Raw genomic sequence first — 19,007 nt, 5'->3', positions numbered from 1 at the left:
ACTCTGATGCTAAAAGCTGCTCGAAGCTCGAGGGCAAAATCTGACAATGTGCCTCGGGTCACCACAAGCGTGGCAAGACCTCGACTGCTGCAGCTGAGCACCTCTCAACGTCGGGCAAGCCCTCCTAAGGTGACCATGCTCACCACACTCATAGCATCCACGCGAATGCTGAAGCTGAGGAAACTGAGACTGACCCTATCGACCTAAATGGCCACCTGAAGTACTATGAGTGATCTGGAGAGCTGACTGAAAGGGCCTAGGAGGATGGCCTCTACCATAAGAACCTCTACCTCCTGACGAGGTACCACTGAATCTGTCTGCATGACGGGGCCTCTTATCCGACCCATGACCACCTCCCTGTGGCAGAACCACCTCAACTCTACGACCCAGATTGGCCGTCTTCTAAAAAGTGATCTCGCTCTCGGTCTGAGCCACTATACCCGGCTGACCTGCCACGACTGGCTGAACCACTAAAACCTGAACCTGGGAAGATCCCTGCTCCGAAGTACGTGTAGCAGGAGTTTGAACCCCTCCTCCAACCCGAGGTATGGCTGGTGCTACTGGAAGTAAACCCGCTCGAATGACACTCTCACGAAGCCTACCAATCGGACTAGAGCGTCCTGAAGAACTGGGGTGGCAATGAACCCCTCTGGGACCTGAGCTGGGCCCACCGGGACTGCTGGGGCTAGAACCTCCTCCTCCAAATCAACTTGAGGCTCCGCCACTGGGGCTGCTGCTGGGGACTCGGACTGCTGAGCGGTAGATGAAGAAGCGCGGATTCTCGCCATCTGCGAAAGAACAGAGTAGAAATTCAATCGGCATTGAGAAACCAAACCGCACGATGGTGAATGAACAAATGTGAAACTTTTCCTAACTCTATAGCCTCTAGGGATAAATATAAACGTCTCCGTACCGATCCCGCAGACTCTACTAAGTTTGTCCGTGAGTTGTGAGACCTATGTAACCTAGTGCTCTGATACCAACTTGTCACGACCCGGATTTCCCACCCTCGGGAGTCGTGATGGCGCCTACTCGTAGAAGCTAGGCAAGCCAAATTATTAATTACTTTCCGTTTACAACATAATCCCTTTTAACAATTCATGGCAACATTATAAAAACAATGAAATTAAATAGTAGCAGAAGTCTTAATTATAGAAACTGAATCAACATGCGGAATAGTCAATATAATCCTCTACCCAAGACTGGTGTCACAATACTCACGAACTGCTAAGGAATACTAAACACAAACGTCTGAAAGAAAACATAAGCTGTTTGTCTCGAATACAATGAGACAACGGGCTAAAAAGAGAGAATAAGGAAGACGCCGGGCTTGCGGACGCATGCAAGGCTACCTCGGGTCTCACCGAACTGAAAGCCTACTCCCGTACTAATGCTGCTGCTGCTACTCGAAACCTGGACCTGTGCAAATAGCACAGAGTGTAGCATCAGCACAACCGACCCCATGTGCTGATAAGTGTCTGTCCTAACCCCGACGAGGTAGTGACGAGGCTAGGACCAGACTCCAGATAAACCTGTGCAGGTATATATATATACAAGTACAACGGAAAAATAGCAAGAAAATAACAATTTAAGCTGGGGGAGGGAGCATGCTTCAAGGTAACAGATAGAGTCAAAATATCAGGAATAATGGTACGTACGTCTACAGTTTAACTTCTAATAATAATAGAAAGGTAAAACAACTTTCATATTCAACTCATCTTGTTGCAGGCGTGCAACCCGATCCCATTTCTCAATATCCCGTGGTAGGCGTACCACCCGCTCCCATTTCAATGTCACTCGTGGTAGGCGTACCACCTGCTCCCATTTCAATATATCATTTGTGGTTGACGTACCACTCGCTCCCATTTCAATATCATTTGTGGTAGGCGTACCACTCGCTCCCATTTCAATATATCATTTATGGTAGGCGTACCACTCTCCCATTTCAATATCATTTGTGGTAGGCGTACCACTCGCTCCCATTTCAATATCATTTGTGGTAGGCGTACCACTCGCTCCCATTTCAATATCATTTCTGGTAGGCGTACCACTCGCTCCCATTTCAATATCATTTGTGGTAGGCGTACCATTCGCTCCCATTTCAATATCATTTGTGGTAGGCGTACCACCCGTTCCCATTTTAATATCACTTGTGGTAGGCGTACCACCCGCTCCCTTTACTTTCAACACAATACACAATGCAATCCCGGCAAGGGAACTATAATAACAAGTCAAACATCCAGACAAAGGAGAGTCAGCTATAACCAATCCTATTCATCTTTTCCCTGGCACAACTGATACCAATATTTAATCACAACGTTCGTAGGATCAAACAAGGGTACACAATTATCAAATTAAGACTCACGGTCATGCTTGACACCGACGTATGGATACTCGTCGCCATGCCCATACGTCGTATTCAACACAAACAAGTAGCAATTATGACTCAACTCCTAATCCCTCAAGCTAGAGTTAAACCAAACACTTACCTCAAAGCCTTAAATTCCACTCAATCCTCAACAATCGCTTTACCCCGTGATTCCACCTCCAATTTGCTCGAATCTAGTTACAAATTGCTCAATTACTTTAATAAACACTAAATGAATCAATTTGAATACATAAAAATGTATTTCCCAAGTTTTTCCTAAAAATTCCAAAATCGCCCCCGGGCCCACATGGTCAAAACCCGAGGTTCGAACCAAAACCCGGTTACTCATTCCCCCACGAACTCAAATATGTAATTTGTTTTGAAATCGGACCTCAAATCGAGGTCCAAATCCCCAATTTTTAGAAAACCTAGGTTCTACCCAAAAACCCCAATTTCACCCATGAAAATCCTTGATTTTAAGTGGAAAACATGTTAAATGATGTTAAAGATTGAAAGAATTGAGCAAAAATCGATTACAAATGATTTGGGATGAAGTTTGTTCTTGAAAAATCGCCTATGGTGTTTGGGTTTTGAAAGAATGGTGAAAAGAGATGAAAATTCGACTAAGTATAAAATTTGCTGGGCCTCGGATATGGAAATTGCGAACTGGGATTCGCAATTGCGAACCCCGACCTGCTAACTTGGGAATTGCAAAGTCAAGTTCGCATTTGCGAACACTGTGCACAATGCCGGACTTCGCATTTGCGAAATGATGATCGCATTTGCGATCAAACATCCTCCGCATTTGCGAGCACCATGATCGCATTTGCGACCAGTGCCCGGAATTCCCATGTTCGCATTTGCGAGCAAATGAATCACATTTGCGATCCTATGCACAGTCCCCAGACTTCGCAATTGCGACTCAAAGCTCGCATTTGTGAGCTCGCAATTGCGAGTCTCCTCTCCGCATTTGCGAAAATCACAGAAGCCAAAATACCAGATCTTTACCAGTTCAAAAATGCAATGCGTGGCCTATCCAAAACTCACCCGACCTCTCGGGGCTCCAAACCAAATATGCATACAACCTCAATAACATCCTACGGACTTATCCGTGCGATCAAATCGCCAAAATAACATCATATACATCGAATCAAGCCTCAAAGCTCATGTTTTTCTTTGAAATTTTCATAAAACATCAAATTTTCATTTTAAGTCCGAAACACGTCAAACAACGTCCAACTTCAACCAAATTTTGCAGAAAGCGCTTAAACCATATATAAGACTTGTACCGGCCGTTGGAACCAAAATACGATCCCGATACCATAGTCTTTTAATCAAATTTCATTTCCAATTTCCCTAATAATTTCAGAGAAAAATTCATTACTCGGGCTCTAGACCTCGGAATTCGACTCCGGACATATGCCCGAGTCCCATATTTTTCTACGGACCCTCCGGCACCGTCAAATCACGGGTCCGGGTCCGGGTCCGTTTACCCAAAATGTTGACCGAAGTCAAATATATTCATATTAATATCAAAATTTAGCATTTTTCACACAGAATTCATATTTAAGCTTTCTGGCTACGCGCCCGGACTGCGCACGCAAATCGAGGCAACTTTAAATGAGGTTTTTGAGGCCTCGGAAGCACAGAATGAATAAGAAAACAGGTGATGACCCTTTGGGTCGTCACAGTAACAGAGTTAATGAATTACATTCATTCATCACTTGGTTATAAGTCGATGAATCAATTATAACATATCAGTTGATATAAGTCGAGATATTTTGTCTTTAATATATATACATGCATCTGAGTAGGTTATAAGCCGATGAATCAATTTACAAGTGTATCAATACCTAAAAGAACCCGGCCCTGTGTTCCGAGCGCTTCATGTTCTTATATATATATATATATACACACACACAAACACACACACACGCTTCATTGTACTACTTTAACTACATACATAGCATGTTAGAGTATATTTTAGTGTATTCATCCCTTGTATTACAAAAGTGTTAACGGATTACATTTATATTACTTAGATAGTAAATACAAAAGTGATTTTTTATTTTGACCAATGTTGACCTGAAAAGAGACCAACTTTGGTCGCTAATTATCCAAAAATTAAAATTTGCGACCAAAGTTGGTCTCTAAATTTATATCAGATTTATTTATATTTTATATAATATTTAAAATAATAATATAATTGTTAAACGTTAGAACTGGGTCCTAGATTAGCGACGAAAGTTGGTCTCCATCTGCTTCCCCTTTCGTAAGCGACCAACTTTGGTCGCTAACTTTGAATTATATTTATTTATATTTTATAATTTTTTTAAATAACAATATAATTATTAAAATTTTATAACTGGGTCCCATATTAGCGACCCCAGTTGGTCTCTATCTGCTTCCCCTTTCGTGAGCGACCAACTATGGTCGCTAATTTTAAATTATATTTATTTATATTTTATAATTTTTTTTATATTAATATATAATTATTAAAATTTTATAAGTGGGTCCCCCTTTAGCGACCAAAGTTGGTCGCTAATTTCAGTATTTCTTTGACCAAGCAAGTCTGACCAGTCTGGTCAACATTTTGACCAAATTATCGACCAAAAAGCGACCAACCTTGGTCGCTATGTATTTAGAATAATTATTTAATTATTTTCTCCAATTTAGCGACTAACTTTGATCGCTTTTCTTGACAGACCAATTTTGGTCGCCAAATTTTGGTCACTTTTTCCCGAAATTCTAGTAGTGGATCCAACGGTTAACCAATCGGAAAACGTAATTTGAAGTTGGCTGGTCGGAATAAAAATCTGCAGCAAAACAAATACTTCTCTTCTCTCTTGATGAAGCTCTCTCAAAAATCACTCTTATGTGCTTAAGTCTTTCAAAGACTTGTATCAATGAGCATAGAATAATTCTCCAAGGTTGTCCTATTTATAGATCATGAGTGGTGCTTTCTCTTAAAGCCAAAACCCACTCAAAATAGGAACAAAACCGAATCCAGTTCCGAATAGTAATGGAAACCAAAAGAGAATAGGATTAGGCCATTGAGGCTTTGGCTGGATAACATGTGCATGTGCCCAACAAACTCCCCCTCCAGCCAAGGGGCCAAATGTGTCTTCAAGTAGATCTTTTCCCCTATTGTATTGAATCAATAAAAAAAAGAGGTCAGTGCTACGGCCCCCTATTGTTTTATCCAATATTGACCGGGGACGAGCCCCCACATCCATAGATCCTTGGTTTGACCTCCCCTAGTGGTCCTTGCTTTTAAGAAAGCGGAGCGGGGCCAATTTCTTGTACTTGCTCAGTGGGAACTATTGACAGGCTTCATGCCTGCCAATTTTCTGCAAAACGCATGCTTATCTGCAAGCTTAACGACGAAACCCTCAAGCTGCTCCATATAAATCTGCTCATCTAAATCACCATGAAGAAAAGCAGTCTTGACATCCATCTGCTCAACCTCTAAATCTAGACTTGCGGATAAGCCTAGGACCACACGAATAGAAGACATCTTCACAATAGGGGAGAAAATTTTATCAAAGTCAACTCCCTTCTTCTGGCCAAAACCTTTAACAACTAACCTCGCCTTGTATCTAGGCGCAGGTATGGTTAACTTGCTTTATTCTGAATATCCATTTGTTAGATAAAGCTCTCTTACCTTTCGGCAATTTCACTAACTCATATGTGCCATTCTCATGGAGTGACTTCATCCATCTTCCATCGCTTCGATTCACTGATCTTTGTGAGTATCTTGCATGGCTTCATCATAATTCTCAGGTTCTCCCATGTCAGTCAAAAGTACATACTCATCAGGAGGATAGCGCATGGATTTTTGCTTCTCCCTTATAGATCTTCTAAGAGAGGTTTTAGGAGCATTCCAAGTAGTTACCTGTGCAGGAATCGGTTGCTGATCAACCACAACTTCATCAACTGGAGCATCCATAACATGTACACCATGATGATCATTTTGATCTTGATCACTATCTCCATCATTGTCTTGGGTTCCTTCATGCGCAATAGGTACCTTAGCAATTGAAACTGGATCAATATCAACTAAGCTCTCATTATTCTGAGAATCTATCTTCTCAGCTTTGTCAATATCATCAATAGTTTGGTCTTCAAAGAATATTGCATCATGACTTCTAATAAGTTTATTGTCAACTGGATCATAAAAATGATACCCAAACTCATCTTGACCATAACCGATAAAGATGCACTGCTTAGTTTTGACATCCAGTTTCGTTCTCTCATCTTTAGGAACATGCACACAAGCTTTACACCCAAAAACTCTCAGGTGATCATAAGAAACATTTTTTGCAAACCAAACTCTGTCCGGGACATCACCATCCAAAGCAACAGCAGGAGACAAATTGATAACATAGGCAACAGTGTTAAGTGCTTCCGCCCAAAATGTTTTTGGAAGTTTAGCCTCTGAAAGCAGGCATCTAACTCTTTCAACTAGAGTTCTGTGACGACCCGACCCGTCGTCTCATGTATTACAACCCCGTTTTCCCCATTTATTGCTTCTTCATGTTTCATTATTGGCATCGGGTGAGTTAGAGTTGAATTGGATTGGTTTGGATAGGAAATGAGACATTTAGTCTCTTTAAGGAAGGCTTATATTGGAAAAGTCAACCGGATGTTGACTAACGAGTTAGAGGGCTCGATGTGATTTTCGGTGATTCGATTAGCTTCGGGGGATGATTTGCGACTTAGGAGTGTGATCGGAAGTGATTTTGGAGTTCCGGTGTAGAATTAGGCTTGAATTGGCGAAGTTAGTATTTTGGCGAATTCCGGTTGGTAGGTGAGATTTTGATCCAGGGCTCGGAATGGAATTCCGAGAGTTTCACTAGCTTCGTTAGGCGATTTTGGATATGCGTGCAAAATTTCAGGTGATTCGGAGGTGATTTTGTTGGGTTTTTTATTGAATGTGAGTTTCGGAAGAATTTGAAGAACTTAGGCTTGAAACTGATGAAAAATGAGGATTTTTGTGTTGTTGGATGTGTTTTTAAGATTGGAACAAGTTTGAATAGGGTATTGGATCATGTCTGCGCTTTTGGTTGAGGTCTCGGGGGCCTCGGGGTGAGTTCGGGTGGTTAAACGGAAGGTTTTTGGAGTTTAATTGCAGGTTCAAGTTGCTGGAATCTGTTGGTTTCGCACCTGCAGTTGTGGGGCCGCAGGTGCGGTCTCGCTGAAGCGGTTTGAGGAGCGCGAAAGCGGAAAACTTGGCCTTGCCAGGTTCCGCAGAGGCGGGATTAGGATCGCTTAAGCGGTCCCGCAGATGCGATTGGGGAGCGCAGAAGCGGAGAGTGGCCTTAAGTGAAAAGTCCTCAAAAGCGGATGTTGACCGCATAAGCGGAAGTCGCAAAAGCGGTATTTGGTCTACAGAAGCGGAAATAACTGGTAGTTAAGTGAGATTTATCTTCTTCGCGAATTTTGAAAGGGTAACATTTTGGACTCCGAACCTTGAGAACTTTGAGGCGATTTTGTAGAGGGGTTCGAGGGCTTTAATCAGGTATGGATTCTTAGACTTAGAGTTTGATTTTATGGTGTATAAACATGGATTTAGACTGAATAATCAAGGAATCAAAGGGCAAAAATGGTGGTTTAGGGCTTGAACTTAAGAGAGTCTAAAATGGGGATTTGAGGGGCCAAATGGACTCCGATTTTTATAAATTCAATATGCATGGACTCGTGGCGAGACGAGGAATCCGGTGATGTGAATTTTGTAATTTTTTGAGAAGTGGGCCCGGGGCTCGGGTTTTGCCAACTTCATGATTTTTGGTGTTTTTCGAGTCCTTTCAATTGGGTTATGTTTCTTTGGCCTATAGTAATGTATTCCTTGTGGTTTTGACCAGATTCGGCACGCGAGGAGGTTGACTCGAGAGGAAAAGGCATAGCGAGCTAGACTTGTGGCCGGCTTGAGGTGAGTAATAGATGTAGATGATGACCTGAGGGTTTGAAACCCCGATATATCGCATTGTGACGCTATATTGAGGCGAGACACGTACTCTATGACGAGTGCGGGGTCGTTTGTGATTGGGGACTGTGGCTTAGTCCGTCCCGAGTGATGTTCATACTGTGTTCTTGACTAGAGATTGATTGTTAATCATCCTACTTGGATTTTATGGATATATTTGGCTTTGTGCCAATTATTTGAATCCTTCAGGGATTATTATCACTGTTTCCATGATACTTAGCATGTTAAATGATTTCAGTCCTGAGTTAAACATTGTTTTGAAATGTTCAGTCATATTTCTATGTTTTAAAAACTTAAACTACATTTTTTACGACATTTGGAGCTGAGAGCTATTACTTAATATTGCCCGAGTGGCTTACTTGCATATTCTGGACTGAGCATGGATCGGGCTGCACGCCGCAGCAATGTTATGTCGATATTGCGCTTGGGTTGTAGGAGCCCCTCCGGAGTCTGAACCCCCACAGTGAGCGCGGGTACCCAAATGGATCGGGCTGCGCGTCGCAGCGGTCATATGCATTGCATTGCATTCATGCATTGGTATTTATTTGCTTTACCTGTCATTTGATTTGCTGTTATCTCACCGTTAAATGTGATGGCTTGCCAATTATAGCTTTACATTGTAATATTTCGTGTTTCTTATCTTCAGCCATTATCTATGCTTATTAGTCACTGAGTTGGAGTACTCACTCTACTCCCTGCACCATGTGTGCAGATACAGGTGTTCCGGAGGCTTAGTAGAGTTGTTGCTGCTCTCCAGATTATCACAGGAGTTGTCGAGGTAGCTGCCTGGCGTCCGCAGGACCCGACTTCTCCCCTTATCCCTTTTCTTTCCCGCATCCTAGACTTTCATATGTTTAGATTTTGCTACTCAGTTGAATTTAGAGGCTCTAGACTCGTGACCCCAGATCTGTTGGGAGTGGTATTGGCATTTGTTATGGTTTTTCCGCACTATTTCTGTCTATTACTACGGGTTGGAATTATGTTATCTGATAATTTAACTCTATTAATTGGTAATGGTTTTGGATTTGGGATGTTTAAATGGTTGGGCTTGCCTAGCATTGTGTTGGGCGCCATCACGACCGGGATTGGGGTCGTGACAAGTTCTATTCATCCTCTCTGCCAAACCATTCAATTGAGGCGTCTTTGGCGGAGTTTTCTGATGATGAATTCCTTGTTCCTTGCAAAAGTTATCAAAGGGACCACAATATTCACCACCATTGTCAGTGAGAATGCATTTTAATTTCTTCCCCGTCTGTCTCTCAGCTAAGGCCTGAAATTCCTTAAACACGCCAAACGCTTGATCTTTAGATTTCAAAGGATACACCCAGAGCTTACGAGAATTATGATCAATGAAGGTCACAAAGTAAAGTGCACCACCTTTTGACTTTACTTTAAAAAGACCACACAAATCAGAGTGTACTAACTCCAATAAATCGGGCTTTCTTGAGGGAGGATGGTTATGAAAGGAAACCCTTTTCTGTTTGCCAGCTAAACAATGGATACACCTTTTCAGCTTTGCTTGTTTCAATCCAGAAAGTAAACTTTTCTTAGCCAAACACGTAATCCCCCTATCACTCATATGACTCAATCTTCTGTGCCACAATTCTGATAAAGTGCCACTTTCCACCAGATTTATGGAGTCATTAAGAATAGAGCCCTCTGTCACATATAAATGACCAGACATGACTCCTTGAGCCACTACTAACAAGCCCTTGGTGAGCTTCCATTGGCCATTAAAGAGGGCATTATGGTAACCTTCATCGTCTAATTTTTCTGCGGAGATCAAATTGAAAGGAAAGTCTGGAGCATACTTGACATCTTGAAGAACTAATGTTGAACTATTATTAGTTTTCAAATAAACTGTGCCAACACCAAACACCTTAACTTCACTGGCATTGCCCTTCTTTAACACTCCAGAATCAACAGGAGTATAAGATGAGAAAAAATCTTTTCTTGGTGTGACATGTGAGGTAGCCCCAGAATCTACTATCCAGCTCGTCTCATGGGATACCAAATTGATGACGTTTTCATCATAAGCAAAAAGAAGGTCATCTCGAACAATAGCAGCAACATTGTTCTCGTTATTTTCAACTTTCTTTCCTTCTCTAATGTCTTGCAACAACTTGCGGCAAAATCCTTTGATATGTCCTTTCTTGCCAAAATGGTTGCATGTAATATTATGGTATTTGCACCTTGACTTACTTCTACTTTTACCTCTATTCCTTGAGCCTCTTGTTCTATCTCTCCCTCGGTCTTCTGTAACCAAGATATCTGCTTGTGAGGACGAACCCTAAGATTTTCTCCTTACTTCCTCGTTCAATACACCACTCTTGGCATATTCCATGGTCACCTTACCTCCAGGAGCTGAATTTGTCAAAGAAACACAAAGAGTTTCCCAAGAGTCTGGTAAAGTATTAAGAAGCCAAAGTCCTTGTATCTCATCATCAAAATTAACTCCCATTCCAGACAGCTGATCAAGGACGCCCTGAAAATTATTTATGTGATCAAGGATAAGGCTGCCTTCCTTGTATTTAAAGGTCATCAATTTCTTTAGCAGGAACAACTTGTTGTTCCCGATTTTTTAAGCATAAAGAGTCTCCAGCTTTTTCCACAATGATCTCGCATGTATCTCGTTCACAATATGGTTGCGAACATTATCTTCAACCCATTGTCGTATATATCCACATACTTGTTGGTGCTTGAAATCCCAATCTTCATCAGATATACTCTCGGGTTTATGAGCTGAAAAAACGGGTAGATGCATCTTCTTCACGAACAACAAATCTTTCATCTTGCTTCTCCAAACATTATAATTTCTCCCATTTAAACATACCATCTTGCTCATATTCGCCTCCATTCCGTAACAACCCGGATAAATAACCAAGGCTCTGATACCACTGTTATGTCGAGAAAGAGGCAAACCCGAAAATAAAGAAAGTAAGAACACCAAATTTTAACGTGGAAAACCCTTCAAATTGAAGGTAAAAACCACGGGATCACAAAGATCCAAAAAGCTCCATTATAACAATAAGAGGGTTACAAAAGTTCTTCAAATTGGCTAGACAACAAGTGCCAAACACGGAGCAACAATAGTAACAAGAGCAACAACTAATCAATTGAAGAAAGAGTATAATCCACAAAATGAAGCTGTTGTTCGAGGCTCGAAATCAGATGCTACGAGCCTCTAAATCCGATCTCCACCATTCAAATCTAAGACCAAGATGCTACGAACACTCAGTAAAAATTTCAGCTCGATCCAACGGTTAACGAATCGAAAAACGTGATTTGAAGTTAGCTGGTCGGAATAAAAATCTGCAGCAAAACAAATACTTTTCTTCTCTCTTCTCAAAATAGGAACAAAAACCGAATCCAGTTCCGAATAAGAATGGAAACCAAAAGAGAATAGGATTAGGCCATTGGGCCTTTGGCTGGACAACATGGGCATGTGCCCAACACTTTTTTCCAAATTAGTTGCCTTGGAGTAAAGAGCCTAGGAGTGTTTGTTGTATTTCCAATGAACAAATTAAGGTTAATATGGTTATTTTTATTGTTAATTAATGCTAAAAGCTGAATTCCTTAATATGTATGAAAACGACCAAAAAATCAATTAAAGTGGATCGGAGTGAGTAGTATGTTTCCTTCTCGGTTGAGCAGTGCGGAAAAAGCACCGGAAGGGGAAGTATCAGCTCTTCCTTTACTCCTTGTACGCATTTCAGAAGCCTCCACTCGAAATCATGCTAAGACCTAACAATTATGGTAAGCTAAAAGATTTATGTATTGCCAGTGTAAGAATATTTACACAATATAATCAGTTCACTTATAAGGTGTGAATTTAATGACAAACATTAACTTATAACCTGATAAAACTGGTAACTAAGCAATAATCACGGGTTCACGGGTTAAACTACACAGATAGCGTAAAAAAATTCTTTGCATTAATATTACCAGTGTATATATACGTAAAATTCTAAGCAAAATGTGTGTCATGTGACATGCTGCTCTGCGTACATGAGCTGATATGGCTATCAGAGGCTTCTTCTTTTGCTACTCTTCTCTTCTTCGATTATCTGTTTACGAGCAGCACAAACGCTAGCTCAAGTTCTTAGAAACATAAAGCAAATGCAGAAATGACATTAATCTTAATACCTTTTTGGTCATGTATTGCAAGATCTCAAGAATCTCAGAAAATTCAGGTCTTAAGCACGGATCTTGCTGCCAGCACCTCTCGAGTAATTCCACCAACATCGGATGAGTGTGCGTGGGAAGTGTCGGCCTCAAACCCTAAAGTTGATGTCAGAAAATTCAGCAAAACCTCAACTTTCTCAAGTTGAATCTTTAAAAAATTCAAGAGGACGAGATATGTTTATTGATTGAGAAATACCTTCTGGACCACAGCCACTGCAGCTTGTAATGGGGTCAAGTACTCGTAAGGAAGCTGATATATATATCAATATCAACAAAAACGATTATTGACACTGAGAAATTTTAAAGCCAAGAAAATGCTCATGAGGAAGCAGCATACATAAAAAGTTTAAGCAAGATGTGAATAGGAAATTGAAGGACACATGAAACTTTATGAAAAAGCTTTATTCAACAAATACTTTATGATTTACAGGGAAGATTCCTTATATTTTAATGTTCTCCCATCCTTTCTCTTCCCTATGTTCTTATAATTAATGAAATAATGGAAGAATCAATGGGAGAAAGCATTACCTTTCCTGTTAGCAGTTCCCACAGAACAATCCCAAAGCTGAAAACATCAGCTTTTCGATCATATGGTCTATGTCCAATAACCTTTGAAATATCAAATAAAATAAAAATCAGGAGGAGTGAACTGATTTAGACTGATGTTATGTTTGGAAAACAAGATGAGCATCATTTCTCTGCACTCATTTTAAAAGCAATTTGGGTTGATCATGGATGCAATTTCAACTACATCTGTTTTTCTTATGACCATTTCTTGATCGGACTGGGACTGCGTTTTACTAGGGACATCAATCAGCTAAGCTCACAACACATGAACAAGCAGAACAAAGATTGATATTGACGAAGACAGAAAGAGAGGGAGGGTGAACCTCTGGAGCCATCCAACGATATGTTCCTGTTTCTGCAGTCATGACACCAGACTGAACTTGCACTCGAGCAACACCAAAATCAGCAACCTTCACGAGCTGTCAAGAACAAGCTGTAAGCACTTTGTTAAACAGATAAGGAAATCAACTTCATTCTTTACTTGATTTTCATCCATCAAGAGATTGGCAGTCTTCAGGTCTCTGTGGATTATGTTATTTTGGTGCAGGTAGCTCATCCCCTTTGAAACATCAATTGCAACCTTGAGTACCGATGGAAGCTTGAAAAAACCTTTCGTTTTATGCAGAAAATCGTACAGACTTCCACCTGACATGAATTCTGCATAGAAGAGGTTATTTAAGATAAATGAAAGGAGGGTTTTCCAGTAAAAAGGTAAAACTAAACTAGACAATCAGTGTACGCTTGAACTAAAAAGCTTCTAATGTGTCACATTAATCTTTAGGATTACCTGTCATGATACATAGGAGTGGAGGTTTTGTACACGCACCAATAAATTGAACGACATTCTTATGGCGAACTTTCCTGTAAGTACCAGAAAGAGTTCAGGTGTATAGTCTTCACATGAAATGTACAATATCCTTTTTTAGAGTATTGAGGTATTTTACTTTCCAGAATGAGTTTTACTCCGGTAGTTATCTTAAACACACACATATAGAGGGTAGCAAGAAGTTGAAAGTAAAATCGCCGTTATATATCAAACAGGACTGAATATTGTTGTTGAATGCAAGCATATATAGTCACCTTAATATATAAACTTCTTGGGCAAAATCTTTTTGCACTAATTCATTTAGGCACTCAGCCTTGAGAACCTTAATGGCAACTTCTTGATTTTGGAATGAACCCTTATACCTGCCAATAAGATAAATTATCAGGCCATATTCAGTAAATAATGGATTATTGTTTCAAAATGTCATTTTACTGACAAATCACCAGTTGAGCCAGTTGCAATTTTGTATTCATATTTCAGCAGTGCAGCGTCAATTTCCCAGGCTTCACTCCCATTGCTTGGTATATCCACATAGTTCGCGGTGAAGTTGATTCCAACTTTTACCATCTCCTTTTTAGGGGACAAAAGGACTTGATTTAGCGCAGACTGCAAAAGGTCTTGATTTAAGCCAGACTGTTTCTGCATTGCACTTTAAAACTTAAGATAGAGACAGATTAGAGATGAAAACAACATTACTAAGCCGAATCTATGAGTTTTACCTCCATATTTGAAATTTCTTTCAACAGGACACTTCTTAGTTGGTCGGTTTCCTAACAATTAGGAAAGAGACTAAATGTCAACAAATGTATAAAGATGATGGAGAGTGAAGTTTCATTCTCTAGCAACCAAAACAGTATTTGCAACTATCAAACACAGTTTTTGCTCAGTGTAGAGAAAACATTTATCACAACAACTGCAACCAATTGGTTGAGGGAACAGTAAATGAATCCAAATACAAAAAAATTGATAGTCAATAGCCTAGAAGATACTTCTTTACAGCCTTTAGGATATTCTTCAACGTAATATATGCATTGTCATCGAGAAAGGTGAAATACAGGAATAGCAATCAATTACTTGCAGGAATGTTAATGAATGTTTAGATTAGCTCAGGAGACCAGATAAAAGGAAGGCACATAAGCGCAGAACTAGCGAAGATGTGGTTCACTGTCATAAAAGGATGCGATTTCAAGCATAAAACTATCATTAAAACAAAGTATATCTAAACTTGATTCTTACGAGAGTACCTCATTTCCCCAACTATCAACCACAAAGACATCCAAGGAGTAACCATCTTTTGTGGAGAAAGCATGAGCTTCTTGAATGTTCAGCCCAATCTCCGAAAATAAGGAAGTCAACTGAAGTTAAAAGTGCATTAACCTTAATCATATATCATGAAAACAACTTAATGGAGAAACATTTAGATGACAGAAGTCTGAATAATATGTCCCATATACAGCACAAGTGACTATAGTGTACCAAGCCTATCGAGAGGTGTGCTCAGATAAACATTAATTTTTCTCTATGATAAATGTCACATTCTCCTTTAGCTACTCCATCCATTGTAGAGAACTAGGCAACGTGAATACGGTTTGAAAAAAGTCGAGATGTGCTCATTATGCAACTTTAGTGAAGAACAGGCAAATGCCACTCAATCCTAAAGTATCTTAAATTAAGATTTGATTGTGAACTACTTGGTGTTTGGAGGTTAGCCTCAGAAACAGAAGATACTATCAGATTTCTGGTCTGGCTACTGAAAATGCTTACCCGAGTGAGGAGCTTGGGCTTGTCAAGTGTTGAAATTGTTATTTCATAGGAAGACCTGCAAAAAAAAAAAAAAAAAAAAGTAAGTCATAATAGTTCCCTGATTATGACAGAATCATAGACTTGCAACATTTCAGAACACTGAAAAAGTCCTCATGGACGAAACGACAATGGAGAAAAGGAAAGCTGAATATGGAGAAATCTATCAGAATATTACCGAAATAACAGTGAATTTCCACTCACAGCACTATTTCCATCTTGAACATATAACTTATTGGCTTCTTCTAATGCAAGCTCTGTACTTGGTGACAAACCAAAGGCAGGTGGAGGATGCATACTGTAATTTGATAAACAAAAGCAAAAAAAATGAATACAGAAACAGCCTATTTAAGCAGCTTTCATCACTACTCTGAGCATAGGAAGGAGAGTTCAGATATATTTATATTTATCTCATCATGCCTCTACCTGCCGTGGTGTTCAGTACCTTGTGCACCTCCCTTTTCTGAGAAGGTTGAATGAACTGAATCCCCTGGATTTCCATCGGATATTCGATGAATCTGGATTGAGCAAAAGTCAGATGAATAAGTTCTTATTCAATTTTCTTCAGGCATGCTAATCAGAAAATGTAGACTTAAAAGATATAGTAAAGAGAAATTGTAAAGGAAATAGGCGTATATCTTACTGAATAAAGTATACTAGTACTATACTTAACAAAGACTTAATAGAGAGAAAATTCAAGATTTTGACACACTCCTGATAAGGAATCAACTCGCATTACAGAAGGGATCAGGCCATTTGTCCAGGATGTTATCAAGCTAGAGCAGAGGACTTCTTCATGACTGGAAAACAAACATCACAGAAAGCTATTGCTGTAAACAGGTTTTCAACTTTAAAAGCAATTAGCTACAAATGTTTGATAATCATCATTAATCCAAGTGACCATTCCATCAAATATCCCTGTCCACAATTTAATTCAAATAAATTTTTAGATGAGATGGTCATACACAAAATAAATTTTTAGATGAGATGCTCACACACATAACACTAGAGCAAAAAAAGAATTCTTACGTGATTGGCCCAAGAAAAAAAGATAGGCCCGCATGTGAGGGGCACGTTAAAGGGGCATGTTAAAGACTAATTCAGCAAGTTTTTAGATGAGATGGTCACCCACTCCAATACTATTAACCCATCACACATGTATATAGGCATAAATTGGTCAATGAAGTGCAAAATTGGACAATATTATTACCTGCACTAGGCGGACTTCAACTGCTGGCCTGGTGTTCTGATAATGTGCCATTTTCAACAAGTTCTTGTGCATCACAACATCTTGTGCTCTCTCATTATTCACATCCAATGCATACCTACATTGAAGACGAAGATATTAACGATACTGCTAACAGAAAAGTCAACTCGAACATCAGATTAAGTGGAAAAACAACAAGTAACTTTCATATTAAGTCTAATGCGATAACCTGGAAAATAGAATAATAGCAACAACTATAATTAGTTAAATTGCGCATATATAACTTAAATTCAATCAAGGGTGGAATAACAGAGTTACCGAAGAGGAAGCTTAGTAAAATGAGCCCACAACTCGTCCTCAAAATCAGGCTGATTCGCTTCTTCATCATTCGACTCTCTTAATCGTCGAAGCACCTCTTGAAATATTTCAACTTTTTCTCTTCTCTTTCGAGTAATACGACTCTGTGAAGACTCTGGCAATCCTCTGCTACTGAAACTTACAGCATCTTCCATCATCAAGAAAGAGAATCAGATTAAGGAATATACAAAAATGAACGTGAATATACTCTCTGATTCAGATTTTAATTCCAAACCATGTAAGGAAAAAAAGGAAAGATAGATAGAAGAACAACTAAAAGAACAAAAAATGTAGTAGTTGACGTTGTATACGTATCTTCTTTATGACAGCTTACATCACGACCACAAGAAAAGATTTTTAAAAACAAAAAAAGCAAACAAAAGCAAGTAAGAACACAGTTTCGCGCTGATGGGGTCACATCTTTTTACGTATATAATATGGTTGTATCTATCAAAGGACGTGGATTCAAACAAGGTTTGTAAACTTTGCTTATATGTTATATCACCGAACTGTCTTGTTGGTCTTTCTTATTCTGAAGTAAGCTTTGTTTAAGGATATATCGATTTCATGCATATCTTATTGGATAAAAAAAAACGCAAATTGTCTGTTGTCTCATTTTCCACTCAAGAGATTCATTATGATGACACCATCAACAACCTTTTTGAAAAAATCATACATCTTTATTCATATCGGGTATAATTAATAATAGGATTGTTTACCTCATTGCTTGAATCACCATATAGCACACTATTGGTTGGAAAAATAAAGAAGGTATGGAAGTTAAAAAGAAACTGTTTTTTTTTTTAAAAAAAAAAAGATGTTAAAAGTATTGATTGAAATTTTCTATCATAAATAGTCAACTTAAGACATAAATATTCAAATTCAAAAACCTAACTATCTCAACTAACTTATTTAATTAAATTTATAATAAATAAACTCCTCATACGACTAAATTACTTATTATTCTAGTATATCAAATATTCAACAGAAACATATATATCTAAGGAGTGGCCGATGCACCTAATAAGTTGCATATTTATTGAACTCTATATTTTTGATGTGAAGTATAAATATATCATGAAAATTCATTAAAATTTCAACAAAAATTATATTTAAACTTGTAATTCTAAAAGTATAAGATATTGTTCAGTACTACAAACTTTAAAGATCGAATCCAAATGGTCTAAGTATTGATTTATCTCAGTATCTAAGAGCTTGGATCAGGCGGATATATGATTTTGAATTTTATGGGTTCAATATTTTAGGTTTTTACCATTGAACCCATTATATTTTTAAAGTTATGCGTTCATATCTACTATTTTTTTACAAATTTAATAAAATTTTACGTATAAATTATACTGCATGCCGAAAATTAGGTATCCGTCACTTTAATACTACATCCGTCCTGCTTGTAGGTAGGGATACATATGGATTTCCCTGCATCCGCTATGAAGGGCTTCGTTCTAGAAGGCTGAAAAAGATTATTCGTTTTTTGCTGCCGTCACTCAACCTTTTCTTGGTCTCTCTTTCTCCAAAGTTAGTGGTACTACACTTACTTGTTCCCCATTTGCCATTTTCTTTTCTTATCGTTTATTTATATGTCACTACCGATATTATATTTACTCAGTTTCAATTTTATGTGACGACATTGAATGTACAGTTTAAGAAAGAAAATAGCTAGAAAGACATTTGGAAATTTCTTATCATAAAT

The 19,007-nt window shown here is 39.0% G+C and overlaps 1 protein-coding gene across 4 annotated transcripts; it reads right to left on the bottom strand.

The window, feature by feature from the left end:
• LOC109223388 (serine/threonine-protein kinase STY46-like) lies at positions 12,143 to 17,785 on the bottom strand. 4 transcript variants are annotated; one of them, XM_019387680.1, is made up of 16 exons: positions 17,258 to 17,782; positions 16,943 to 17,057; positions 16,159 to 16,250; positions 15,911 to 16,030; positions 15,697 to 15,751; positions 15,177 to 15,287; positions 14,652 to 14,702; positions 14,369 to 14,565; positions 14,187 to 14,294; positions 13,894 to 13,967; positions 13,588 to 13,763; positions 13,430 to 13,525; positions 13,068 to 13,148; positions 12,736 to 12,789; positions 12,501 to 12,635; positions 12,143 to 12,421 (listed from the first exon to the last, which is right to left on the bottom strand). In XM_019387680.1, exons 1-16 carry the CDS (start codon positions 17,452 to 17,454, stop codon positions 12,380 to 12,382), a joined length of 1,704 nt encoding a protein of 567 aa, XP_019243225.1. In that variant the 5' UTR covers positions 17,455 to 17,782; the 3' UTR covers positions 12,143 to 12,379. The 4 variants fall into 4 exon arrangements, with proteins under 4 accessions (XP_019243225.1, XP_019243226.1, XP_019243224.1 ...); XM_019387681.1 differs by having other exon boundaries at positions 14,369 to 14,538; XM_019387679.1 differs by having other exon boundaries at positions 14,369 to 14,571; positions 17,258 to 17,779.

This window comes from Nicotiana attenuata, chromosome 3 (genome assembly GCF_001879085.1).
Source record: "Nicotiana attenuata strain UT chromosome 3, NIATTr2, whole genome shotgun sequence".
NCBI classification, from domain to species: Eukaryota; Viridiplantae; Streptophyta; class Magnoliopsida; order Solanales; family Solanaceae; genus Nicotiana; species Nicotiana attenuata.
This window is presented reverse-complemented; position numbering and strand designations above follow the sequence as displayed.